General features: G+C 43.0%; 1 protein-coding gene across 1 annotated transcript in view; it reads left to right on the forward strand.

Moving 5' to 3' along the window:
- The first annotated feature begins 1339 nt into the window (after positions 1–1339).
- The window catches only part of LOC102212704 (butyrophilin subfamily 2 member A2-like), a 12341-nt gene continuing 11666 nt past the window's right edge, over positions 1340–2014 (forward strand). Inside the window, exon 1 of the mRNA XM_005754431.1 lies at positions 1340–1394. Within this exon, the coding sequence (XP_005754488.1) occupies positions 1340–1394 (55 nt within the window). The remainder of the gene's footprint in view (positions 1395–2014) is intronic.

Below are 2014 nucleotides of genomic sequence, written 5' to 3' on the forward strand. Positions count from 1 at the left end.
CGGAGGTTTCTTCCTGTTAAAAGGGAGTTTTTCCTTCCCACTGTCGCCAAAGTGCTTGCTCATAGGGGGTCATATGATTGTTGGTTTTTCTCTGTATCTATGAAGCGCCTTGAGGCGACTTTTGTTGTGATTTGGCGCTATATAAATAAAATTGAATTGAATTGAATTTTGACATTTGACCTTTTATTGTTAGCCAGTCTCTCTCCACAAATTAGGTATACTGGTAGGCCACTCTTGTCAGACGTAAATGCAAATGAATCTGCCCAGGCATCATTAAATGTTCTATTTTCTTCAGATATTTTTCTTTTCTTACATTTCTCCATACTTGGCCTACCCGGGGTTGAAAGTCTCGATAAATGCACAGCGTTTTGGCAGGTACACCGGCTTCCACGTTATGTGACGCATATTTTGATATATAACTTCAATATAACTTTATTTTAATATTTCAAGATCACAATAATCTTCCAGTTTAGAACTACAATTTAAAAAAGTAAAATACACTTCAATTAAATACTTATCATTTATTGTCCCAAGCTACGCGGAGCTGCAGTATAAGGATGAAAGAGCCACATGCGACCCCTGGTCTATACAGACAATAATCCCCTCACATAAGTGATGAGTACTGCAAAGGCGAATGCAGTAGGTCACTCCTGGGTAGGTGAGCTGGCAGATTTCAGGTTTGATGTCAAATGTCATGCTGGGGAAGGTGAACTGAGACTCATTCTCTCGGTTTCCACTTGACATTGACACCTACTTCACAAAGTGTACTGAAGAGCTGACAAGAGAGGCCATTCAGGCTACATGGGAGGGTTGTGAGTCTGCAAAGAGACAAGATGCTGCATATGTCGCTGCCTTGTGAACATGTCACCATTGCAGCCTGTCACAGTGACCTGGTAAAATCCCAAAGGAAGGATCCCTCTATCAGTACTTATCAAACTGAAAGAAACAAAATCAGTAATAACTAATGATGGCAGAAGGAGAGCCAGTGGCCCTGTGAGAAAGCTTATGCACGAGTGGGGAAAGCTTCATATGGAAAATCCGCTGCAACATCGTACAGCAGCTCAGCGAAGGCAGCTTGTGCTGCCAGCACAATATCGTTTCCTAGTGCATAAGGAGAAGCCACTCTTAAGAGCATCTGCAGGCAAAGAGCAGCTGGAAAGAGCATCTGCCTCAGATAGTACATGCATACAACTGCACCAGACATGAGGCAACAGGCTTTTCATCCCACTACCTCATGTTTGGTCGACACCCCCATCTCCTAGTAGACTTAATTTTTGGCCTGTTAGCCAGAGATGGGACTGAAACACCTCAGAGCTATGCAAAAAAGTGGGCTTTGTGGATGGAAGAGGCTTATCGTACTGCAGCTGAGAACAGCCAGCACTCTAGTGCAAGGGGTAAGAAGAACTATGATCATCACACACAGAACACAGTCACTCTCCAACCTGGTGAGACAGTGTCCTAGTCTGTAACATGAGTGGAAAATTGAGACCTTACTGGGAGCAAACTGTGTATGTCGTCAAACAACAAGTGAGTGACAGTCCCATTTACAAAATGTGTTCAGAGACGTAATGTGTTTACTTCATAGAAATCTCCTACACCTCGTGCAAGACCTACCTGTTGACCACTGGGGGACCACTTCCACGTAGAGGGAACCAAAAGAAAAGAAGTCATCGTGTTGGGAGACGTGACTGGATGGAGACGCCTGAAAGCAGTGACAGTGAAAACTCTGAAACAGCCAGAGTACAGTACTGTCTTAGAGTATCACCACAAGCTCAGCATCAAACAGTGAATCTGAGAGCAACATATCAGCCGCAGAGGAATCCAGAGAGAGCCCAGAAAACAAATACACATATTATATGTCTGTCAAGTGTCCTCTGACTGTGAGGTGCCCACACTTGAAAAAGACCAGACTTTGAATTTCACTCAACTTTATTTAGATAGGTAGGTAGCAGCAGGTAAAAAACCTTTCAACACAAAATAAAGAACATTTCATTAACCATTCAGATAAATCATA

This window comes from Pundamilia nyererei, unplaced genomic scaffold (assembly GCF_000239375.1).
Source record: "Pundamilia nyererei isolate P.nyererei 1_Seehausen unplaced genomic scaffold, PunNye1.0 scaffold00564, whole genome shotgun sequence".
In the NCBI taxonomy this organism is placed as follows: Eukaryota; Metazoa; Chordata; class Actinopteri; order Cichliformes; family Cichlidae; genus Pundamilia; species Pundamilia nyererei.